Raw genomic sequence first — 24,542 nt, 5'->3', positions numbered from 1 at the left:
AATAAATAAATAAAATCTTAAAAAAAAAAAAAAAAGAAAGAAAGAAAGAAAAAGAAAAGAGAAGCAATCAAGAATATCCACTAGTGCACTCCACCTCGCCTACCCGCTTACTTGTACCTATGCCCATGTATTCTGGGTGACTACAGATCAAGGATCCGTGCTCCTACTGAAGGCCAGCCCTTCCACTGGTGGATTAGATCCTGTGACTTCAGCCATTTCCCGCCCTATTGTATCATCAGATTTTCCCTCTTTACTAGATCATTCCCTTTAGCACACAAACAACCTTTCTCCCACCTTAAAAACAAAAAACAAACCCGTTCCCAAATATTATTTATTTATTTGACAGAGAGAATGATAGAACACACGCAGGGGGAACAGAGGAAGAGGGAGAAGCAGGCTCCCCACCAAGCAGGGAGCCCGATGGAGGGCTCCAAACCAGGACCCCTGTATTATGACCTGAGCCGAAGGCAGACTTCTTAACAACTGAGCTAGCCAGGAGCCCGCTCCTAGTCTCTCTTGAGCCCTGTCCATTCCGGTTTTTCCTGCACCACTCTGCTACAGCTGCTCTTACCAAGGTTACGAGGAACCTGTGCATTGCTAAATCCAAAGATCAATTCAATTTCGTCCTCATCTTAAAGAGATTTTCTTCTGCCTTCCTTGTCTTGGATCATGGCAAGGCCATCCATCTGGGCACTCTCACTAGCTTGTGAAGTCATCTTTTTCTTCTTTTTCTTCCCTCTTACCCATGCAGTTGTTCAATCTTGTCAATCCAACAACCCAAACATCTTTCTTATTTATCTTTTCCTTTCTAACCTCGAAAAGCTTGCCAGACAGCTCTTGTCCAGACGGTAACTACTCTTTAGCCCTCCCCACACAGCCCCTGCAATTCTCTTGCTAGAACAAAGATGTAATCCACACCACTCCCCTCAGAAGTGCTCTGTAAGTTTTCCCATTTCCTGTGCAATAAAGCACCCCCCCCCCCCACAGCATAGTACTGAAGTCCTTTCACCATCTGGCCCCAGCCTGCCTTCACGGCTTCTCTCAACACATCTTATATTCTAGCCACCATTCACAACCTGCCGCTGTCCCTCTACCCTTGCCGGTCCCTCTGCCTAGACTGCCCCTTTCTCCATTTTTTTTCCTCTTTGAGATTTCTTATTATTATTAAAAAAATAATGATCTCTGAAAGCTTGTAATATGCAAACTATGCCATAAATATTATACATGCATTGTTTCATTTAATTATCAGAAAACAGAAATAACTTTACCAGCTGAGGGGTGGGGTGCCTGGGTGGCTCAGTCATTAAGTGTCTGCCTTTGGCTCAGGTCATGATTCCAGAGTCCTGGGATCGAGCCCCGCATCGGGCTCCCTGCTCAGCATGAAGCCTGCTTCTCCCTCTCCCACTCTCCCTGCTTGTGTTCCTTCTCTCCCTCTGTCAAATAAATGAATGAAATCTTAAAAACAAAAAACAAAAAACAAACCAAAAAAAACCCGGCTAGGAAATGGTTGATCTAGGATTTCAGCTTGGTTCATGATCTGACAGTATTGGTGAAAATTTCTCTGACTTATCACAATTAGTTGCCTTTTCCTGAGTTCCAATAGCATTTATTGTTGTTGTTTTGTTTCATTTTAGTTCACTACACAAAAGCAGTTTTATTACAGAGGGTAAACATACAGACTCTGAAGCCAGACTCCATGGGTTTGAGCCCTAGGTCTGTGGCTTGTCAGCTGTGAGACCTTGTGCCTCAGCCTTTTTATCTTTGAAAGGGGAATGATAATAGTACCTTCTTCAGGTAGTTGTGAGGATTAAACGCATCAGCCAACAGAAAGGGTTTAGCACAGTGCCTTTGCATAGCTCTGGCCCTATGGGTACACGCTGTTCTGTTTATGTTCTATCTCCCTCACTAGACTCTGGCCTTCTGGAAAAGGAGAATCTCTCATTCATCTTCCAGTCCTCCTGTGCCCAGCAAAGCAGATCTAGAGTAGGTGCTCCATAAGCCTCTACCAAACTGAATTTGTAAGTTTACAGATGTTTGCATCAGACAATGTGACATTTACAAGTTCATGGTTTATGCTGTTCTTCAATTACCTTCAAGTCTTTTAAAGAAAGTGATTACCAAAGTCAACAAGGCCATCCAACAGCTCTGCCTTGTTTTGAAAAGTCCAGGTCTTTACTGCTCTGCTTCTGTGAACAGGAAGCCTTTTCACCTTCAAGCTTTTCCTAACTTCCTTCATTTGTGAGGCAAACACTTTCCCTGTGGGAGGAGGAAAGGAACACCTGTCACAAGGTTCAAGACTTCTCTGGGACAGCTAGAGGTATGTAGCTGGAGGTTTCTCCTCCAGTGAGCCGTGGCCAGGGTCAGGTTTCACTTCTAGCCACTGGCACAGTGTACCTGCTAGGACCGGAGGCTCTAGACCTGAGAGAGGTCTGAGGATTCCTGGGAGGGCTCAGGCTCAAGTCACATCACATTGTCTCACTGCTCTCAAGCTTATTTATTTACATTTCAAGGCTGCCTCCCTAGGTGAGGCTGGGAGTGAGGTGGCAGGAAGAGGTTTCAAAGGAGAGCAAAAATAGTAGAAAAGGAAATATTTGATTAGAGGTTAACATGTCCCCTGGGGTTTCTTTGATTTAGATTATTGTAAAAGTGCATTGTGTAACGATTAAGCACTCTCCAGGGGGAAGTGGTCTCTGTATCAAGTGGAGGCTTCTGTTCCTGATGTGTTATGCTGCTGTGTATGATGTGGACTCAACCAAACGAGGCATTTATAGCACCAGTCACAGTGACTGTGCTAAAGTCATCATCATCACCTAAGCCTGAGCTCTCTTCTCGCCTGTATCTTGGTGAACACCTGCAAAAGTTGCTTCGGCTGTAACTTGGAGTCAGCCTACAGTCCTCTCTTTCGGCCACCAGACCTTATATACTTCCTTTCCCAAAAGTCTTTCATATCCATTTCCTTCTCTCTGCTTCCACTGGCATCACCTTTGAAGGTTAAAGGCTTCATCATGTCCTCTTGGATTGTATCTTCCTCACGAGTTTTTTGGTCTCAAGCCCTAGGCCTTCGACTCCATTCTCTATGTTAGGGTCAAGGGGATTTTTCAAAATTAAAATCTACCTGGTTTACAATCCATCCATGGCTCCCATGGTCTTCTGTATTATGTGTTCCCCAGACCCTGGCTTGTGAGGCTTTTCAGGTTCTGATCCTGCTTCTCTGGCTTAGGTCCTGTCAGGTCACCTCCACACCTGTGAGCACCTTCACATCGAAATCTTGATCTGCACCCAGTCCTCAGAACATGAAGTAAGTGTTCTCAGGCCTTGCAGTTTTCTGGGCTTGCTCCTCCTTCTGCCCAGAATTCCTCCTCTCCCCTTCAGCTTTTCTTCTCCTTTTCTCCTCCTCAGGTTGAATGAGGTTTCCCTCATATCATACCTGAACATCTCTATCAGAGACTGTATCTGATCTCTATCTTACCAGCATCTGGCTCTGACATACAGTAGATGCTCAATGAATATTTGACAGAGAAATGAATGAACTCTTTACTAGTCATATTAGGGTTCAATCATAGTTCAAGAACGGCCTTGAAATGCCTGGCTCTGAAAGAAGAAAATACCACAGTTATTGTAATTATGTTGTTAGATGGGTAAAATTTCACAATTGATACAAAAATTGGGAGGTTTTGTGTTTCTTCAAGCTAAAGTGACTGAAGCTTATTTTAAAAACCAGTTTAAAAGGCCTTGTCTCTAGACGATTAAAAAAAACCCTATTTGCCAGCTTTGACAAAACACTGAGTTCAGGAATTATACTCACCAAGCAAGTGTTTCCAGAAATGTCATACCTTCTTCTTTAAGAATGTCATTCTAAGGCCACAATTAAACAAATAACTCTTTCAGGAGAGTTGTGAGAGGGGAGAAAGTGAACTATGAAATGAAATCTGCCGACAGAAGGCTGAGACCAGCACACACAAGAATTAGTGGCAGTGAAATAACCTGGAGTGACACCTAAGGACATATACATTATACATGATTATACATTAACACAAAGGGAGCCTACTACGTAGCAGATTTCTGCTAAACATAAAGAAGACACCTTCTTTCAACACAGAAACTAAAAACTGGAATGGACTGACTGCCTTGTGAAGTGAGCTCTAAGTGTCCCAGTGTCCTGCTGTCCTCCGTGGCTTGCAGGGCCCTGGGCTCAAGCCAAGGCAGGACGGCTCCAGTGGAAAGGCACGGGGTGGAAACGGCTAGGGCGTCCTTTGGCTCTTTCAAGGTAGATTCTTTCGAACCTTTTGATTATTATTATTATTTTTTTATTGTAGTTCTTTGATTCTTTGGAATCTTTTGATTCTTTCGATTCTCAGTTCGAAGCGTTAAAGCGCAACGGGGAAAAGCTGCAACAAAGATGGGAATGGAGCTAGTAAGAGTACTCAGAGAAAAGTGGGTGAGAATTTAACGCGTAAGCCATAAAGGAGAGATTGCGCGAGTAGAGGAAACGCGGAGCAAACGCAGAAGAGGAAACGGGGAGGAGGGAAAGCGAGGGAGAGGAAGCCCAGGGAAGGAAGAGACCGACCAAACTACTCCGGGACAGGAGGAAGGCACGCCCAGAGCGAAGCTGCAGCTTTAAGGAAAGCCCCGCCCCCTGCGTGACGCCGCAGCAGACCCGTCCACGACTGGCTGCGACTGGAGGGCGGGAGGGGGGTTGCTAGGCGCAGAGGGGATCCGGCGGGCCCCCGCCTCCCGGAGCGCGGAGCCGCGGGAGCGGAGTGGGGATTAGCGGCGCTGCTGGAAGATGGCGAGGGGCTGGGACGCGCGGCCGCCGTGGCGGCCCGGGCGCCTCCCGCTTCTGCTGTGCCTGCTGCCGCTGCTGCGGAACCCGACCTGGGCAGCACACATCAAGAAGGCGGAGGCGACGACAACTACGACGAGCGCAGGCGCCGAGGCGGACGAGGGCCAGTTCAATCGCTACTACCACGAAGAAGAGCTGGGCTCGGCGCTGAGGGAGGCGGCCGCCGCGGGGCCCCCGGGCCTGGCCCGCCTCTTCAGCATCGGCAGCTCGGTGGAGGGTCGGCCGCTGTGGGTGCTGCGCCTCACGGCCGGCCTGGGGCCGCCGCCTCCTGACGGTGACTCGGGGCCCGACGCGGCGGGGCCGCTCCTCCCCGGCCGACCGCAGGTGAAGCTAGTGGGCAACATGCACGGCGACGAGACCGTGTCGCGCCAGGTGCTGATCTACCTAGCCCGCGAGCTGGCTGCTGGCTACCGGCGCGGGGATCCGCGCATCGTCAGCCTGCTCAACACCACCGACGTGTACTTGCTGCCTAGCCTCAACCCCGACGGCTTTGAGCGCTCCCGGGAGGGAGACTGCGGCCTCAGCGATAGTGGCCCACCCGGGGCCAGCGGTCGCGACAACAGCCGCGGCCGTGACCTCAACCGCAGCTTCCCCGACCAGTTCAGCACCGGCGAGCCCCCAAACCTGGACGAAGTGCCCGAGGTGCGCGCCCTCATGGACTGGATGCGCAAGAACAAGTGAGTGTCGTAACCTTAACCCTCCACCCCCACCCCAACTCGCCCACCCACGTGAGCCTGCGGGGTCAGAGGCTGAGTGGGCATTCCGACAGTGCACTCAGTAGGCATTCAAACAGTGCTTGCTTGCAGGCCCAAGGGACGGGGGTAGTGAAGGTGGAAGGCGACACCTGGTACCCGGGGCAGGGCCCAGGCCGCTTAGTCTCTTGTCCCACTAATAGTCCAAGAAGCGCTGCCTAGAGGCTGTCATTTGTTCAACCGATGCAAAGAGCTATTTGGCTAGAAGCGAGACTTCTTTCCGACATTCTGGTCCCTATTGTCACAGAATCATAGAATATGAGCAGTAGAAGAGAACTTAAGGATAACTCCTTAGGTCAGCTCACTCATTTTATAGATAAGCTGTTAATATTGCTGTTATTACTGTGCTAAGTAAGCTCTTTCCCTGGACTGCATGATCTCACTTGATGTGGGTCACAACCTCATGAAACAGACATCGTTAATATCCCTGTTTTGCATAAAGGGGAAATTGAGGGTCAGAGCGGTTAAATAATGTACACAGTAGGAAGTGTAGCTGGGACTTGGATGCAGGCAATCTGACTCTTTGTCAGTGCCCTTAACAGCTGTAGAGGGAGGTTGTAACCCATTAAGGATAAATGACACTCTCAGGGTCTTGGTTATTTGAAGGAAACTGGTTCTCTTCCAGTCTCTACTTCTGACTCAGCTAGGGAGCATATGGCTATGGCTGGAGAACTTGCACAGAGCTGGTACTTTCATCTGCGAGCTGCTTCATTTTAGCTTCTCTGAGAGGTTTCTGGTGTCATTTGTGTACTTTATTAGTGGGCCAGAGCTGAATGGCTAATTATCACATTTAATACCTTAAGTGTTATTAAGCACTGTGTGCAGTTGTAAAAAATTAAAAGCAATAGGACCTCAAGAAATTGATACATAACGAGAATATTATAAATATCTGTGATATGTGTTTATGTACCCAGTTAAACTTTACAGGAATTGTTCCTACTGACAAAATGTGTGTGGGCTGCAATAATATTCCATCTTTGTGGAAGAGGTAGAACTTGAACTGTGTCTTGAGAGATGAGTATGATTGTCAGCAAAAAGGAGGAGGGGAGGAATAAAAGGAGAGAGAACTTACTCCAGATGGAATAATGTCTGAAGTGAGCATGTACTTCTTCTCTTTTCAAGCTTTGCCAGCTTCCCTTTTTCGGCTTTGCCCCCGTATCCCCATTTTTGTCTTTCATAAGGCTTGTGAGGCAATAGTTAATCTTTCCAGCTTGATTTAAAGGTTTCTAAGTGACAGATATAATAAAAGTAATAATGAATAGAGAAGTTGCTCTCTGGGACTTGGGATCATCTTGTCTACAAGATTTCAAGGCATGTGACGGACCTAGAAAATTCATAGGCATTATGACACTCCTAGATTTTATCTTCCACCTTTCACTTTGCTCCTCCTTTTGAGATCCCTTGTAGATATTTAATTTCACATACATATTCTGGGAAGAATTTTTTTTCTTGTAAAAAAAATGAGCTCTGAACATTTGCCCAAGAAACGTGACTTTAATGTGTATCTTGTTGTCAGAATCTATGATGGCCAGGGCATTTCTGAGATGATATATCGAATGAACTGCTTGCATTGCTTAAATGAAAATGCCCTGTCATGACTCTTGCCGGGATATAAATTCCGTGACTGGATTTTTCTCATCATTATTAGTTCTGCGGTGACCAGAAATGAAAATGAGCTTTGCCTTGGTGCAAGTCACCTTGAGGCTATACCAAAAGCCTTAAACTTTAAATGTGGAACCAAAAAATTTGCTCTTGGTTAACTTTTTCATATCATAGTGTTTAATGATTATAAGTTTTGGTTGGGCCAGTTAGTTCAATGACAGGAGCTTGTGATGAATTTACAAGTTAAACTGTGTTTTTTGGCATTACACAGAAAGTCATTTGGTTCTGTGGCTATGGACTGTCCCAGTCATAACGAACCACGTTTCAAACATGTAACTCTAATAAGAAGGGAAAGTAGGTGCCTATATAGGGTGAAAAGTACATCCATCCATCCTCACTTTTCACAAATAAACTCAAAATGCATATTCTTTAGTGATAAATTAATAACAGGACACTGATATATAAATAAAATTAGAAGCACAAGCATGCACACAATCTGAGATTGATTTCTGGAGTCAGCTCTGTGAATAGGAAATTTAAGAACTGAACACATCAGTCTAAATGGGAAAATTACCTTTTTCAGTGTATTTTCTGAAATCATTTAAATGATTTCTAGATATGTTATTCACCTGGCTAGATTAGAAATAGATTTTTGTTGTTATTTTGGGTATGTAAGAATTTAAGACTTATCTCAATAACTTCTGCTTAGGAAAGTGAATTTTATTTTCTTTATTTACCTTATACTTCATCCAGTGGTGTTTCTGTATTATTGATAATTGACACATACTTAGGAAAATATATGATTTTAACCCTATCATGAAAATAAAGATTTTATAGTTTTCTTGGCCCATATTTTTGGCATACGAGGCTTCTCTAATTAAATATATCTGCTTAGACTTTAATAGGAGATTAGCATTTAAGTGATTTTTTGGTATGTTGTTGAAATATTATCTTATGGCTGGGAGTGGGTACAAACTACTGTTGAGGGTCTTGTGTTATATCTGTAGTTTCCTGAATCTTTAGAATTTATTGTATCAGACTCAAGTTCTCATCATTTTTATTTATTTCTTTGTTTTTATTTATTTTTAAATTTGAGAGAGAGAGAATGAATGCGGGAGGGGAGGGACAGAAGGAGAGGGAGAGAGAAAATTTCAAGCAAACTCTGCACTGAGCTGGAGAGGGGGCTCCATCCATGACCCTGAGATCATGACCTGAGCCAAACTCAAGAGTCGGACACTTAACCCACTGAACCACCCAGACACCCCTCAAGTCCTCATAATTTTTGTTTATTTGTTTTGTTTTGGCTTTTTGTTTGTTTTGTTTTATTAACCTATAATGTATTATTAGTCTAGTCCTCATAGTTTTTTAAAAAGTTATTTATAGGGTTATCTGGAGAGCACAATAGAGTTAACTTAAAGATTGGCTTTTTAATATCTATAGATCTTTTTTTATAATATTTATAATATGTTTAGGAGGTACCTTAAATCTTATGCAAGGAATAATATATGATCTGAAGTCAAGTATGAGGTACATTTAAAAGAATTTATTTGCATGGAAGCCATAAAATACTTTTCAAATAAAATTGGATTGACATGCAAAGTTGGTTTGATAAAGACTACAAATGATAAACTTCTAGCTACTATAATAGGTATCACTTTGTCTTGAAATCCTTATAAGAGTGGCATTCATACTTTCAAGACTACACAAGTCAAGTAAGGAAAATCTAATGATTGAATTTTATCACTCAAGCAGATTGCAAATATTTTGTTTTTCTTGAAGTATTCAGTTAGACCATTTTAATATCTCTGAGAAGCATTGCCAGAAATGCCTAACAGTGAAAACAGCATTTAGTAGAAAATCTCAATCGGACTTTAAAGTTTTAACTGAAAATATACAATTAAATTAAAATATACAATTTAACTGAAAAATACAATTAATATATAATTAAGCAATATACTTGCTTCATTTATTTAGAATATGCAGTTATCCATTTTATTTTACAAGAATATGAGTGCCATGAGGACATTTTTATGTTTGTTTGTTCCCTGTTGTATTCCTTAGTGCCTAGAACATTTCGCACATAGTTGACATAGTGGCTGAATGGATTACCTGAAGTAGGCTAGCCTTCTCATATCTTTCCCAAAATCAGAGCAGGAGAGAAAAGTACTTAAATTACTTTAGACATACAAATCTAAAGTAAATTGATAATACCTTAGTGGTGAGGGCCAAATGGGTAGAATGGAGTTTAAATGTTAGAATATGTACTTAGGCTTTGTTTCTGTGTCATTCTTTCGCCCAAGAGCTAGCAGTGGTAGTGGGGAGTAGAATGAAAGTCTGAAGGCAATGATTCCCTGATTCCCTAAGTAGGATGCTATATATCTTCAAAGGAGTGAACATTCGTTGAGCAGAAGATATACAGCAGTGGTTGTGCTGAAGGTGTTGTACTTGTAATAATTCTTAGAACAACCCTGGGAAGCAGGTAGCTTCAGCCCCCATTTTACAAATGAGAGAGAAACTGGGGTTCAGTGACTTTAGGGGCAGTAACTTCTTCCTGATCATATTTTATTACTGGTGATATCGTATTTATTACTGGTGACATCATATTTATTACTGAGTGACAGCTCTGAGAGACTGAATGTTCTTGCCCACATTTGCCTGGCTCCAAAACCTGAGCTATTGCTGCTCTACCAAGTGGCATTCTCTGGTGTCTGGAAGGTTGCTACTTATAATAATATATGTTAGTTTTTAACTAGTCTCTTTTCATAGTCTCTTCTAGTTTTTAGTCACTGTTTTTATTGGCTAAGTTTTATCTTTTGATGAACAGATTCTGTGTTACAAGTAATTTTCACTTTTTGATATTTTCTGGGATGGTACTGATCACACTGAAAATAACCTTTCAAATTAGACATACTATAGGTTTAAGTTTCTTTGAAGCATATAGAAAGAAATGTTATATATAGCCCCCTTTAGAATGTCTGTAGGTCAGTTCATTTCAGCCACCAAAAGGCAGAAGCAAGAAAATCCAATTTAAAGTGCAAAGAGGAAAGTGTTTAATCTGTAGTCACATTAATAGTTTGAACTGTTCCATGAGGGAAAGATGTATAAATAGGACTTCAGCATGTTTTTGTTTTTACTTTCACCATAAAAGGAGTTCTTCAGTATTTCTGTATCTATAAATTTCACCAAATTATAAATTGGTTCACTTAGAAACATAAAAAAAAAAAATGTTTCTTTTATGGGAGCAGCCCTGTCTCCATGTCAGTTTATTTTTTAATGGACCAATCAGAAACCTTGGGCTTAGAAAGCTGCTTCTATGGTGATGCACTGAAGGACTAATCTTCTCTGTGCTATATTGTTTTTCTCTGAAAGCAGCTCACTGTATCAGGTTCTCCCCACCCCCAGTCTTCTCAACTGTGGCTTCTCTTTTGAAAATGTGAATTTAGTATATTGTGAAACTGGAGTCAGGCAAAACACATACTTTTTAAATTAGATTCCCTACCTTTAACATTTTGGGATAGTAAATATAAAAAATCATGAAGGTTATTAACCTAACTCATGTATTCAACACATATTTATACAAGCCACGTTTTCTACAATGTTAACATGTTACGAAATACAAGTATTAGGTTGAACTCTATGAAATTGTCATTTTTGTAGGTCAAGAAGTAACTGAACACTGGCAAGTTCATATTGTTCAACCTAACACGTACATTTTGAATTCCCTGAATTAGTTGTCTCCCGGAATGTTAATTTATACTGTTACTCAGCTACATTTTCAATGGTGGTAAAATTCTTTAAAGTTACTTGTATAAACTGCCTGAAATTTGTTGAACTGATGATGTTTTCTTTCCTTTTCTTTCATTGTTGTTGTTCTGCTTCCAGTAGCTGATAGTGTTGTCTCTTCTAGTTCTCTAAGAGATACATGAGTTCATTTATGAAAGATGTAGAATTCTTAAATACATGGCATTTTCTGTACTTTTTTTTTTTTTTTTTTTTTTTGTAGTGACATGTGCTTTGGTTTTTTTCAAAGGTTTGTGCTTTCTGGAAATCTGCATGGTGGCTCGGTGGTAGCAAGCTATCCTTTTGATGACTCTCCAGAACATAAGGCCACTGGAATCTATAGCAAAACCTCAGATGATGAAGTCTTTAAATACTTGGCAAAAGCCTATGCATCAAACCATCCCATAATGAAAACTGGCGCCCCTCGTTGTCCAGGAGAGGAAGACGAGACTTTCAAAGATGGGATCACAAACGGCGCACATTGGTATGATGTGGAAGGTATGAAAAGCCCTGAATTTGCTATATTTTCCCCTTTATCATTTGGCTTTTCTCTCTCTCCTTTTTCTTTTTCTTTTTCTTTTTCTTTTTCTTTTTCTTTTTCTCCCCTCCCCTCCCCTCCCCTCCCCTCCCCTCCTCTTCCCTCACCTCCCCTTCTCTGCCCTTCCCTGCCCTCCTGTAAGCTGTGTGCCCAATGTGGGCATGGACTCCCCACCCCCCCCACCCACGACACCCTGACCCCGAGATCAAAAGTCACATGCTCTACTGATTGAGCCAGCCAGATGCTCCTCATTTAGCTTTCTTGTGAATACTCTGAGTGGAAAAGAGGAAACTTTGAGGAATTCTAATTTTTAAAAATTTTCTGTTTTTTATTTTGAAATTTTCAAACCCACAGTACAATTGAAAGACTACACGAAGGCCTATATATCCTTCATTTAAATTCACCAACTTTTGTTATTACCCTAAATGTTCCTCCTCTCCTGTCCCTTCCCCTCACACATTCTCTTTTGCCAAAGCATCCACAGGTAGGTGCAGATTCCTTAATATTTCACCTGTAAGTACCTCAGCATGTGGTTTCCAAGTACTGGAACATTTCTGTGTACAACCATATACTATTATCATAACTGAGAGGTCAACAGTAATTCAGTACTACCATCCTACATTCTGTTCATCACTCAAATTTCCTTTATTAGTCCTCAGATTTCCTTTATAGCTTATTTTCTTCCAGATCAGATCCAAGCAAAGTTCAAGCATTACATTTGGCTCTTGTGCTTTTGTGGTTTCCCCAGTGTAGAACCATCAATATCAATACTTTCTTAATGATAGTGAATCCTTTGATGAGTTCAGGCCAGTTGTCCTACAGAACATCCCATATTCTGGAACCTGGTCAGATTTCCCAGTAAGACTCACATAGATTACATCACATCATATGCGGACCCACGTAAAGTACCTGTGCCATGTGTCCATTGCAGACATCTTAGTTAATGGGCTGACCACCAGTTCTCTCCCTTTTATATAAGGACATGGTTTCCTTTTATATTTTAATCTATGGGGTGATCATGGAATTTTTTTAAAAATTGTGGTTGAATACACACATATAACATGATATTTGTTATTTTGATCATTTTTAAGTATAGAATTAAGTGGCATTCATTACATTCACAGTGTTGTGCACCCAGTGTCCTCACTACTTAAGAAAACTTTTTCAGCATCCCAAACAAATTTGGTGACCGTTAAGCCATAATTTTCCATTCCCCTTCTAATCTATTCTCTATCTCTCTGGATTTGCCTATTCTAGATAATTCATAGAACTGGAATCATAGAATGTTTGTCCTGAGTCTGGCTTATTTTACTTAGCCTGATATTTTCAAGGTTCTTGCAATTTGTAGCATATCTCAACACTTCATTGCTTTTTATGATGAAGAAATACTCCATTTTATGCGTATACTCCATTTTGTTTATCCACTCACTTATTGATGGGCGCTGGATTGTTTCCACCTTTTGGTTGTTGTGAATAATGCTACTTGAACATTGGTGTACAAATACCTGTTTAAGTCCTTGTTTTCAGGGCTCCTGGGTGGTGCAGTCAGTTGAGCAGCTGACTCGGTTTCCGCTCAGGTGTGATCTCAGGCTTGTTAGATTTGAGCCTTACATCAGGCCTCATGCTCAGTACAGTCCACTTGGGACTCTGTCCCTTCCCCTCTTCTCCTCCCACCTCTATTCATGCTCTCTTTTTCTCTCTAAAATAAATGCATCTTAAAAAAAAAAAAAAAAAGTCCTTGTTTTCATATCTTTTGGATATGTACTCAGGAGTGGCATTGTTGGATCATACGGTAATTTGCTCTTTAGCTTTAAGGAACCATCAAATTGTTTATTTACCCCAGTGGCTGTACCATTTTACATTCCTATCAGTAATATATAAGGGTTCTCATTTTCCACAGAATATTATTTTTAAAAGAGTTGTTAAAGTAAGTTTGTTTACCTTTTCTTTTCAAATGTTATATAAACAGCTATTGTGCTTTTTAAACTTTGGATGTCCTTTGAATAATAGCCTTTTTCTTTTTATGCAGTCTTAGGCTATTTAATTAAGACTAAGCGGAAGGTAGAAGTTAATTCATGGAAATGTCATCTGTATAAACTTTTTCTCCTTTTAGAATCTGCTGATGGTAAAATGCCGTAGCTCTTCCTTATTTTTTTAATGGCAGTGAGTTACATTATAAAGTGTCTTATGACATTTCTTTTAATGGGCCTTTATTTAAACCTTTGGATTATTCTTTGACTTTATCTGTCAAGCACTGTTTACTCAAATTGGATCCTAAGTTTGAGAACTTGATACTTTGAGGGTCTTTTGATTCCCCTATAGTTTCTACTAATATTTCTTGTATGTAACAAACATCCATAAAGAGGTTTAAAATAATTAGAAGCCATTTCTGTCCATGACAACTAAAGATGTTTTGAAAATTACTTAATTTCTTTTATAGATAAGAAACATACTTAGATGTTTAATCCCATTTCAGTCTTCAGCAAACATATTTAATAAAGTCTGACTTTATGAACTAATGGTTTTATGATGCAGTCAAGTTACTTCATTAATTGGAGATACCATTTAAAATAATGTATTAAAAATAATTTACTTTTTTTTGGAGAAAATTGCAAACAGAAAGAAATTTCTAATTGATGGTTAAGGAAGGCAAATCTATGTTATACATTAAAAAAAATAGGGTGCTGCCTTCACAGTAATTAAGATTGTTTGGTTAAATACAACATCTGAAAACGCTACATTTTGCTGCTGCCACTATTATTGTTTTAATGAACATCAGCTTTTCCCCTTTTCTAGCTGGATGGTCAGATCTATTTTCTGGTTGTTTCTACAACTAACTTATATCTCTTACAGCAATATTGAGCAGTTTTAAGAAATTCAGCAGGGCAAATTCACTTTGTTTATCTTATCCAGGACTGCAGTGAGTAAGATATTGTGAAACCTCGTGACTAGGCATGTACTCAGACCCGGATGTCCTGGAGTAATTTGACTGCCGCTTTATGGGATGTATTTAGAAATTCTAGCTCGAAGTAGTATATACTTTGCATTGATCTACTCCAACCCTTTTGCTGTATAGGGAATCAAGACCCCTGAGAGGGAATAACTTGTACAATATCATTTATTACTTTAGCAAATATTTACTGAACTTCTGCCATCTCCCATATACTGTGTTAGGTAATGGGAGCTTGAGCCAAACAGGAGCAATTCCTGCTGTCAAGGATTAGACTGTGTTTTAGGAGTACGGGATGCGGGGTCATCTGGCCCCCCCATGATCACATTGGTTAGTAGGGTTGACCCAGCATATCTAGCTATCTAGGTGGGTGGGCCTTGCTTCTCTCAACATGTTTCTCAAATCTGCAGGATACCTCTAGGGAATGACTATCCTAATAAGGCCTCTGAATGAGTAGTCATGCTCTGCTGCTAAAGTCTCCTTATTGTGTGAGAGCCTAAGGCAAACTTTTTCATGGAGCAGACCCTCTGCGGCTGCTGCTGTTTTTTTTTTAAACCACAGTGTGCTGATTTCTTTGCCTTTTGTCTACCATTCTTTTTTTCTTTCTTCACAGTTAAGGAGACATAAAAATCATCTGATGGTTTAATATGTTTATTCCAAAGCAAATTTAATGAAACTGGATGGTAGTTTTAGGTCAACTTGTAAGAATTGCTTTCTTTTAACTTACAAAATTTTAAAAAGGACAAGCAGCCCCAGGCCACCTATAATTGAAATTATATGATCAAAAGTCACAATTTGATATAAATTTTAGAAGCTTTCTTAGGCAGAATGCTGTTATATTTTTTTCTTGCAGATAGAACAACTCTGGAAGGCAGTGTAGTATAGTGGCTAAGGGCAGAGCTTTGGAATCCTGCTGCCTTGAGTTTGAATCCCAGCTCTGCCGTTGACTAGCCACGTGTGTGCGAGAGAAATAGAGCATGCGCATGTGTGAGAGGTGGGGTTGGGGGGAGAAAGAGAAGTTTATGCAAGTAAAGTAATTTCTCTGAGACTCATTTCCCACATATATAAAAGGAAGACAAATACTATCTACCTCATAGGATTATGAGGCCCAAGTGAGAATGGATATAAAGCTCTTAACCTAGCAGCTGGCATCGTGGGTGCTTATATCTGGTGGAATTTAAACTTCAGGAGGGCAGGAACTTGATTTATTCAGTTTTCTGTTTCTAGCACATAGAGCTGTGCCTGGTCTATAGAAGGTAAACAATAAGGCTTTTTTGAATTTTGAATAAGTGAATCCTTGCATCTGAGAAATGTGTACACAGTTATTTAAAATCTTAGATGATCAAGATAATCTTACAAAAATTTATAAAAATATTCCTCTTAATTTTGTTCACACTCTGAGAAAATAAGTTATCTTACTGGTAGATCTGAGGTGAATGTTTTTCAGACTTTTTTTTTTAAAAGATTTATTTGAGAGAGAGAGAGTGTATACACACAAGTGGGAGGGGTAGAGGGGGAGAGAGAGAGAATCCAAAGCAGACTTCACACTTGGAACATGGAGGCCCACACGGGGATCATTCTCACCACCCCGAGATCATGACCTTAGCCGAAACTAAGAGTCGAACGCTTAACTAACTGACTGTGCCATCCAGGTGTCCTGAAACTTTTTTTTTTTTTAATTGTAATCTAAAATGTAAAATTACCTTTCAGTCATTTAAATACATCTCATATATGTGTGTACATAAAACCGAAACAGTTTCATGAAATAGTACTTTGTGATATATTCTGGTATTGCTTTTTTCTAGTCTCTACTAGTTCATTAAACAAAAAATGCTTATCTGAACCTACTTCTATATATCACAGTGCACTAATGGGTCATGACCTATAGTTTCAAAGTATACTGTTTTTGGTTACTCTTGGTAAAATTGATTTATTTTCAAATTCTAAGTAGGAACAAAACACCTTATAAATTGCATGTAATAACTTACTATTTAGGCTTTTTATTTTGCCCTGTCTTGTTTGTTAGTCATTTCCAGTGAGGACTGAGCCATCTGTGTTTATCTGAGATCACCTACTTTTAGACTGTTTTCCTTATATCAAAGAGTACTGAGATAAAAATTGGTCAGAAATATTGTCAGGCCTGTGTGTTGTTCATGTGAGCCTGTGCATTCTCTGATTAGTTAGGTCAGCTGCCATAGTCTTTAAACATTGCTAACTTGGGGCTGTGTCTTTTCAGACTGGTAATTATGATTTTTTTTTCTCCTTTGGAAGAAGAAAATGGTCTGTGGATTTATCAAACTTTCTTTCCTCTCCTTTTGTACTTTATTTCAGCCTTTTCCCCCTTCTCCTTTTATGGGCAGAGAGTTAGGAAATGTGGCCAGATAGCATATAATGTAACTAATTCAGGTTTTTTTTTTTTGTGAGAATAAACTTCTTTGGTCCTGTGGGCAGCTGTTCTCTGCCTAAAGTGGAGGTCAGACTGAGCAGCACTAATATGCTCTAAATATTGAGGTATATTTGGCTTGAGGTAGATTGTTGCCAGCAAGGGGAAAATAATTACCAAATTGTTTTGAACAGCATGAAAGGTTACACTTAGTCCAAAAAAATGAACTGAAAAGCTTATTCTTGGGGAGCACACTCTGTGTCATTGAACAGGGCATTATGGTGAGGATGTGGAGAAGAATAACTCTGGTACAATGTTGATGGGAATAGAAATTGGTGCAGGCATTGTGGAAAACAGTACAGAGGTTCTTAAAAAATTAAAAATAGGGGCGCCTGGGTGGCTCAGTGGGTTAAGCCTCTGCCTTTGGCTTGGGTCATGATCCCAGGGTTCTGGGATCAAGCCCCACATTGGGCTCTCTGCTTGGCGGGGAGCCTGCTTCTCCCTCTCTCTCTGCCTGCCTCTCTTGTCTACTTGTGATCTCTCTCTCTCTCTCTCTCTCTGTGTCAAATAAATAAATAAATAAGTCTTTAAAAAAAATAAAAATAGAAATACCATATGATCCAATACCCATTATTGGGTATTTACCCAAAGAAAAGAAAGACACTAATTTGGAAAGAGACATGATATGCATCCCTTTGTTTATTGCAGTATTGTTTACAATAGCCAGGAGATGGAAGTAACCTAAGTGTCCATCAGTAGGTGAATGGATAAGGAAGATGTGGTATACACACACACACACACACACACACACACGTACTTATATACACAAATATGTGTATATGTATACACACAATGGAATATTACACAGCCATAAAAAGGATGCAGCCATGCCATTTGAGACAACATGAATGGAGGATATTACACTTAGTGAAATAAGTCAGACTGGGAAAGACAAATGCCATATGATTTCATTCATAAGTAGAATCTAAAAAAAGCAAACAAATGAATTAAAAAACAAATAGCCTAATCAGACCTATAAAGATGGAGAACAAATTGATGTTTGTCAGAAGGGAGGGAGTGGAGGCTTGGGCAAAGTAGGTGAAGGGGAGTGGGCGATACAGGCTTCCAGTTATGGAATGAAGAAGTCAGGGGAATAAAATGAGCAGCATAAGGAATACAGTCAATGTTATCGTAATAGTGATGTATTGGGATAGGTGGCAGCTGCACTTGGAGTGAACATGGCATGGTGTATGAACTTGTTGAATCACTATGTTGTACACCTGGAGCTATACTCAAATAAATAAACAAAAAGCAAACAAACCCAGGGCATTATGAGTTAATCATATGATGCCAGGAAATTGGAATCTGTTTAAAGCAAAGAAAAAATCAAATGGACAGTGCAGAACTGAAAAAGATGCAGTATCTGATATATTAAGAATAGACAAATCCATAAATACAGTAGGAGGTTTTAAACATGTCTCAGTATTTGTTAGATCACAAAGACAAAAATATCAGTAGGCACACAGATTTAAATAACATAAATAAACCAACCTGACTAATGAACATATACAGATTATTGTCCTTGTATCTAATTTTCCTGCATCTTTACTAATCTGAAGTAGAGAGGAAAAGTAATTTACCATTAGTTACACTTATGTGTCTGGTTCTATTGGTGCTTGTATTACTTTGTTTTTAAAATTACATGTTACAAGCAAAGTAACAAAAACCCCAAAAGTGTTCTTACACCTTTGCTTGTTTCACACTTTAATAGCATCAAGTCTAAACTTACTAGCATGACACTAAAGGGCCTAGAGTCTGACTCAAGCTTATATTTCTGGTCTTCTCTCCTACCTCTCCTCTCCTCATCTCTTCTCCCCTCTCCTCTCCTCCCCTCTTCTCTTCTTTCCTACCTCTCCCCTGTCATTGAACTACTTGTCCTTTCCCCAAAATGTAAACCTTGGGCTATTTTCTGGGATGCTTTTCTCCAGTTCCACTGTGGATGGAAACTCTAGGGTAGTAACTGTCACTCTCTCGCCTTCCTAGAGCTTTTTGTTAATATTATCATTATGATGCTTGTCTGGTTATGTTGTTAATAGTTTTTTGTGTGTCCTGCTAGAGTGTGAATTATTTGATAAGGTCACTGTGTTACTATTCATTTGGAGTTTTTTTGTTTTGTTTGGTTTGGTTTGGTTTGGTTTGGTTTGGTTTTTGACAGACAGAGATCACAAGTAAGCAGAGAGGCAGGTGGAGAGAGAGGGAGGGGGAAGCAGGCTCCCTGCCGAGCAGAGAACCCGATCGGACCCAGGACCCTGAGATCATGACCTGAGCTGAAGGCAGAGGCTTTAACCCATTGAGCCACCCAGGTGCCCCTGGAGTTATCTTTATACAAAATGTATTGGCAGTGAAAAAGTGCTAGAGGAAGAGAGACTAGGGAGTGTTCACTGTCCTTTGGTGCAGAGTTTTTTTTGGAGATAAGGGCTTTATCTAGAGGGATGCCAGGGGAATGAAGAGGGAGTGTGAGATATAAGAAATTGTTGCAAAAAGAACTACAGGATTGACCATCCGTTAGATGGTAGAACAGAGTGTCAAAAAGAGGGACCCAAAGATCTAACTTGGAGGTGATTGAACCTAGGAATACTAATTGGAGGAGTATGTGTGTTTGTGTTCATGTTCTCTTCAGGTGAGAGAGGAGTGAAGACCGAGGATGGTGCTTGAGGTATTAGTTACTAGTTACAAGTGCCCATTGGGCAGTTGGGAAATAGGCTCTGGAGATTGGGAGAGAAGTCAAGATGATAAAGAGATTTAGCAGTTTTGAGATAAGGAAAACGTATGGCAGCATATATGATTTTTGAAATTGAATTGGTATTGTTTCCTGACATAATTTAATTGCTTAGAGCTGGAGCCAGAAATTCAACTAGAATATATATGTATAATAGAATACATAGGGGCGCCTGGGTGGCTCAGTCCATTAAGCGTCTACCTGCGTCCTGGGATGGAGCTCCATGTCAGGCTCCCTGCATAGTGGGGAGCCTGCTTCTCCTTCTCCTGATCCCCCTGCTTGTGATCCTTCTCTCTCAATCTCTCTCTCTGTCTCTGACAAATAAATAAATAAATAAAGTCTTTGAAAAAAAATAGAGTACATATATAAATGAACAGATGGGTGGGGTTTGGGTCTGTTTGTTAGTTTTTTAACCTCTAAAGTATAAGTACTTCTGGCATTTTGCTCTGGGATGTTTTCTTTAAACAATGCTGGAAGTTCACATATTAATTTTCACGCCATTGTTCATGCTTGAAGAATACTATTGATAATCAAATGTGCATTAGTAAAGTGCTTTTGGTCTTATCTAAACTTGTACATTAAGGAGGTGCTTGGACCTCTTTCTTCCTTCTTCTCTATTCTAATGTGAATGCTGCCTAATTTGAAAGGAAAGCAAAAAGGTAAAACAGTTCTCAAACAGAATATATTTGCTTCTACTCAAGTCAAAGGTTTGCTTTAGTAAACTAAAATATACAGCCTGATATAAAATCTGACCTTTAGGAGCAGCACAATTGTATATTTTGTAACATGATAGACTTACATGAAGGTGGAGAACCATATGTTAATCACTGCTTTAGGATTTGGTCCCTAAATCTTCAGATCTGAGGTCTAGATAATCAGGTTTTTTTTCTCCTTTCTTTTCTTTTTTCTTTTTTCTATTTAACTCAGGTGGTAGAGAATGGGAGAGTACTTTAAAAAAAGGAAAATGCAGTTCAAAGAGCTGTGTGAGAGATCTTGTTGACCAACCAACTTAAACAAAACTGAAAACAGATGCAGAACTGTGTAATTTAGTTTAACTTTGTAGAACCATATCATTAGCAAATATATATTCAGTGGGAGTGGTGAAGAAAATAGATAAAGTTGCTGAGAATACAAACACCAAGTTCAATTAAGATTTGCTCATAGTAAACTTGAATTTAAAGACCAGGAATATGGGGAATTTTTAAAGGGCCTCTGTTTTTTTCTGTTCATTTGATGCAGATGTCCCACTTAAAATTTTTTGAGCGCTATGCTCATTAGGTTTTAAAAATATATCAGGGAGTGCAAAATTATCACTTATTAACTCACTTATTATCTATAAATAAATTGTTCACAGATGTCAAAATTGTGAGAACTTCTCGCTGTCCTTTGAAGTAGGTTTTTTGGTTTTTTTTTTTTTTTTTTAAAGATTTTATTTATTTATTTGACAGAGAGAGATCACAGTAGACAGAGAGGCAGGCAGAGAGAGAGGGAAGCAGGCTCCCTGCTGAGCAGAGAGCCCAATGTGGGACTCGATCCCAGGACTCCGAGATCATGACCCGAGCCGAAGGCAGCGGCTTAACCCACTGAGCCACCCAGGCGCCCCATGGTTTTTTTTTTTTTAAGATTTTTAAATTTATTTGTCAGAGAGAGTGAGAAAGAGCATAAGCAGGGGGAGCGGTAGCCAGAGGGAGAAGCAGACTCCCTGCTGAGCAAGGAGCCCCATCTGGGACTCAGTCCCAGGACCCTGGGATCATCACCTGAGCCCAATGCAGACACTTAACCAACTGAGCCACGCCGGTGTTCTTGAAGTTTTTTGGTTTTGTTTTTTAAAGATTTACTTATTTGTCAGAGAGAGAGCACGTGCACAATTTGGGGTAGTGGCTGGCCAGGGGAGAAACAGGCTCCCTAATGAGCAAGGCAGGGTGGAGGTGGAGGAACTCCCAGGACCCTGGGATCATGACCTGAGCCGAAGGCAGCGGCTCAACCCACTGAGCCACCCAGGCGCCCCTAGTTCCCTGTTTTTGAATGAAGGGTTGAATTTATTTAAGTACCTCTCATGCCCCCAACAAAGCTAGATCTCTTTAGTGAAAACAGTAATAGGGACTGCTTCTATGATAACGATTAATTGAGTGACTAAAGCATATGAAAATTTGTTGTTAGACAAATAAAGGAGTTTAATGGGTATGAGCAGATCCTTTTATCGGAAGATTTAGCCACCTATAGCAATTACTGTTAATCACAATTTGTTGTACTACTGGACAGTTTGCTAATGGTTACATTTTTAGTCTTTTTTTTTTGATGCTGGTAAAGGAATGAAGGGATTGTAAGTTTCATAGTACATTACATTCAGTTTTTTCCAAACAAAGAAAACTTTGGATTGGCAAGGTAATGTTTTTTTTAAAGTTTTGTTTTGTTTTGTTTTTTGTTTTTTAATGTAATCTCTACAACATGAAGCTCTAATGCACTACTTTTCTGACTGAGCCAGCCAGGCACCTGGGTAGATAGGTTTAAAAGCAAAATTTGTACCATTTTTCTTTCTTTGTCAATTCTTGTAAGTAGAGGAAAGAATCTAAATCAGTGATTTTCAAACTGAGATATGTATGGGGAGAAGGAAGAGACCTGTTTTGATAGCTTTAAGGAAATAAATTTCCAGATCTTCCATTCCTACTCTTTCCTAAAATTAAAAGATATTTTGGGGGTACCTGGGTAGCCCAGTCAGTTGAGCAATGGACTCTTGATTTTGGCTCAGGTCATGATCTCAGGGTCATGAGCTCAAGTCCCACATCAGTTCCGCATCCAGTGGGGAGTCTGCTTGGGTTTCTCTCTCTTCTCTCTCTGCCCTCCCCTGTAAAATAAATAAATAAATCTTTTTAAAAAAAGATATTTTCAGTAATTATTACCTGTTTATTGCTTAGTAAAATTGATAATTTTGCCTTTCTGATAAATTTTATGCCAGTAGTTATAATAATTCAATCTAAAAGATAAAAATTAGTTCTTAGGGTATTAGGTAATTGAAAATTTAGGAAAATTTACATACATATACATACATATTATAGTTTGAAGTGTTATAGGATGATCGGTATAACACTTCGAACCATACAAGTATATCACATTCAAATAACCTGTGGATGAAGCAGAATGGAAATGTAAGTTCAGGTAGAAAAAGGGAAGATGTAAAATTCTTATTGTGAAAGAAGAGTATATGTTCACACAAGTTTTATATAGATGATTCCAGGAATTAAATCTATATTTTATTTTTGGGGGTACATCTAAAATAATAATGTAAAAGTTTTATTTAAAAATATAAAAATTTATACCATCCAGGAAACTACACTGTTTGCAACTAGTTAAACTAAAGACGAAAACTTTTAGATGCCACCTATGTGAAGCACTGCATAATTTTTCAAAATTATTTTAGTACGAATAAACAAATTTGAAGGTCATTGGCTTAGCTAGCCCCCTGAGAGAGAAATGGATAACAGAGGTATGCTTATTTATGATTGTTAATAAGTCAGATAAATAACGGACCCTTTTATACTGTTAGTAAAATATTTTATTGCTTTGAGGCATGCCTGTAATGAATGTTCCACTCCCCAAATTTAAATTTTCTTTAACTGGATAAAGATACTGTTCTGAGGTCTGATATTTAATCCTGTAGCCTGTATTGAGCCACATGACACCACCTTAAAAAAAAAGCAGACATATGAACTGAATCTGGTAAGTAGCTGCAGCTGTCAGTAACATCAGGCTTATCTACATTTTAATGGCTGTTCTCTGTTACAGGAAACTCTAGCTTTGTATAGGTAGGGTTTTTTTGTTGTTGTTGTTGGGGCAAAGATCAAGACAGAAAGATCTCAACCGGCTGCCTAGTTAAGATTACTCATTGACAGTTAGAATTGGGAAAATAAATGTTAAGTTTAACCCAGATAGCAAATAATGCCTATTGGTAGCACCTCACAAAACTCAGTTAATATCTTCATTTGCTTCCAGGTTTTTTTAGAGATGATTTACAAAATTTAATTGCTAAACTGAAACTTGAAGCTGGTGAATAAAAACTTTCTGATATTCTAGAGTTAGAATAGCATTTTAATCTTTTTTTGTATAGCAAATAAAAATGAGTTTAGCACTGTTCACGTTGGTGGGTTCCTATGAGTTTAGAAATATGTGGGTTAGGAAGATACCACAACTTGTAAGTTGACTTCTGAGAGTAGTTTATTATTATAAACTCAGGAAATGTGCTTTACTTTTAGATTTCATTAAGAAAAGGATATCCTGTATATAGCTTTCTATTACTGATTCTCTGTAATTCCTTCATGTCAAAGAATATACCTTGTATGATTTCAGTTCTTGTACATTTGTTAAGTTTGTTTTACAACCCAGGGTATTGTCTGTCTTGATGAGTGTTCCATTTGTACTTGAAAAGAGTATGTATGTTGCTGTTGTTGGGTGGGGTGTGCTCTAAATGTCCTTTAGATCTACTTGATGGTAAACTTGGACTACAATGTTTTCTTGGTCAATTGACCCTTTTATCATTAGGTAGTATCCCTCTTTAAAACCCTGCTACTGAGGCGCCTGGGTGGCTCAGTGGGTTAAAGCCTCTGCCTTTGGCTCTGGTCATGATCCCATGGTCCCAGGATCCCGGGATATTGGGATCGAGCCTGCTTCCCCTCCTCTCTCTCTGCCTGCCCCTCTGCCTACTTGTAATCTCTGTCTGTCAAATCAATCAATCAGTCAATCAATCTTTTAAAAAATAAAATAAAATAAAACCCTGCTACTTTTCCTTGTTCTCAAGTCTACTTTGGCTGATACTACTCTAGCCTCTCCATTTTTCTTTTGTTTTATGTTTGCCTGGTGTATCTTTTAACCTTCTTTTACTTTTTTTTTTTTTTAAAGATTTTATTTATTATTTGACAGA

The 24,542-nt window shown here is 39.6% G+C and overlaps 1 protein-coding gene across 1 annotated transcript in view; it reads left to right on the top strand.

The window, feature by feature from the left end:
• Positions 1 to 4,786: 4,786 nt before the first annotated feature.
• The window catches only part of CPD (carboxypeptidase D), a 74,984-nt gene continuing 55,228 nt past the window's right edge, over positions 4,787 to 24,542 (top strand). Inside the window, exons 1-2 of the mRNA XM_032322339.1 lie at positions 4,787 to 5,520; positions 11,228 to 11,475. Coding sequence (XP_032178230.1) covers positions 4,787 to 5,520; positions 11,228 to 11,475 — 982 coding nt within the window. The remainder of the gene's footprint in view (positions 5,521 to 11,227; positions 11,476 to 24,542) is intronic.

Source organism: Mustela erminea, chromosome 18, assembly GCF_009829155.1.
Source record: "Mustela erminea isolate mMusErm1 chromosome 18, mMusErm1.Pri, whole genome shotgun sequence".
Lineage (NCBI taxonomy): Eukaryota > Metazoa > Chordata > Mammalia > Carnivora > Mustelidae > Mustela > Mustela erminea.
This window is presented reverse-complemented; position numbering and strand designations above follow the sequence as displayed.